We start from the raw sequence: 1,392 nt of genomic DNA on the forward strand, positions 1-1,392 counted from the left end.
ACTGCACTGACAATGTTTATGCGGTGGATTCAAATTACTTTTCACCCACTGATCACAGCAAATATAGCTGTCATTGTTACAGGCAAAGAAAGTATAGGGTAGCTGCGCCCAACGCACATCAGACCCACTTTTTCCACCGCGCAGCCAGAGTAGCAAAGATAGGGTGACCAGCAGGTGCTCTTTTTCCTGCACACGTCCTACTTTTCAGACCTAAAGAAATGTCTGGTGGGAATTTCAAAATCTTCCAGGATTTTGGTTGACTAAAGTGCAGCACATAGTCGAAATAGGGAGCCAAGGAAGTTGTATAGACTCATATTTAACCCCATTCACATCTCTTTTTGTTTGTGCAAAAACAGTATCTCCAAGTTAGATGCAACACATGGTTGAGAGCGGAATAAAATAAAACTACATGAGTCAAAATGTTCAGGGATGTTTAATTGAAGTTGCCTGTGGGAGGCAGGGTACACCATCAGCTGGTTGCATCAATCCAGACAGGATGCAAACATTCATGCACATACGTCCAGGGAAAACTGTATAAGCCTGGATCCGTACTGTACAGTACATAATACAGTTTCTTAAACAGGTAACAAACATAGTCAGTGTCTGCGAATTAAAACCTCTTAAATGAATTTCTAACTGTGCAATACCATGCAATATTTGTTTTTGCCCTGATTATTTATACCTAGCTTTTTTGCAGTTTGATGATATGGATGCACTCACGCAACATTTGGATCACATCATTTATGTGAAGGACATGCTGTCTGAGAGGGGGGCTCAGATCCAGAAAGAACAGGAGGAGCAGGAAAAAACCCTGCAGACCCTAAAGGATCGGTTTGACCATCTACGCATTCAAGAGCAACTCCAGTTTGTCGAGCTCAACAAAAAACTGGAAGAGGCCCGCTCCAAAGCTCAGAAATGGGTATAAAAGCACCTTAAAGTCCCTCATCACAGCCAAGTAATGAAAAAGTTTTTAAAAATATCAGGTGTCGTTTGTTTTCTACAGGAAAGGAAGTGGAAGAAAGTCCAGGAAACAATTTCAAATAAAAAACTGGCGGAGATTGAGACTCAACTTGGGATCCTTGACCTCTATGTCACGATCTTTGGGGAGGAAGGAGATGGGGACGTGGTGCCTGAACAGCAGCTGGTTAAGGTGACTTCCCTCACAGAACATAGTGAAATTGAGTATAACAGACTCTCATTTGTGTGTGTTTCTTCCTCAGATCAATGAGTTTATCGTGGACAATCAAAAGATCGTGGCACACTGGGAGGCAATGGAAAAGAAAAAAGCCGAGTCAAAGGAAAAAGCCGAGTCAAAGGAAAAAGCCGAGTCAAAGGAAAAAGCCGAGTCAAAGGAAAAAGCCGAGTCAAAGGAAAAAGCCGAGTCAAAGGGAG

The 1,392-nt window shown here is 42.5% G+C and overlaps 1 protein-coding gene across 1 annotated transcript in view; it reads left to right on the forward strand.

The window, feature by feature from the left end:
• The window catches only part of LOC107083952 (coiled-coil domain-containing protein 42B-like), a 24,075-nt gene that overhangs the window by 13,455 nt on the left and 9,228 nt on the right, over nucleotides 1–1,392 (forward strand). The window contains exons 4-6 of the mRNA XM_015373555.1: nucleotides 698–919; nucleotides 1,004–1,150; nucleotides 1,221–1,376. Of these exons, the coding sequence (XP_015229041.1) occupies nucleotides 698–919; nucleotides 1,004–1,150; nucleotides 1,221–1,376 (525 nt within the window). The remainder of the gene's footprint in view (nucleotides 1–697; nucleotides 920–1,003; nucleotides 1,151–1,220; nucleotides 1,377–1,392) is intronic.

This window comes from Cyprinodon variegatus, unplaced genomic scaffold (assembly GCF_000732505.1).
Source record: "Cyprinodon variegatus isolate N-32 unplaced genomic scaffold, C_variegatus-1.0 Scaffold88, whole genome shotgun sequence".
In the NCBI taxonomy this organism is placed as follows: Eukaryota; Metazoa; Chordata; class Actinopteri; order Cyprinodontiformes; family Cyprinodontidae; genus Cyprinodon; species Cyprinodon variegatus.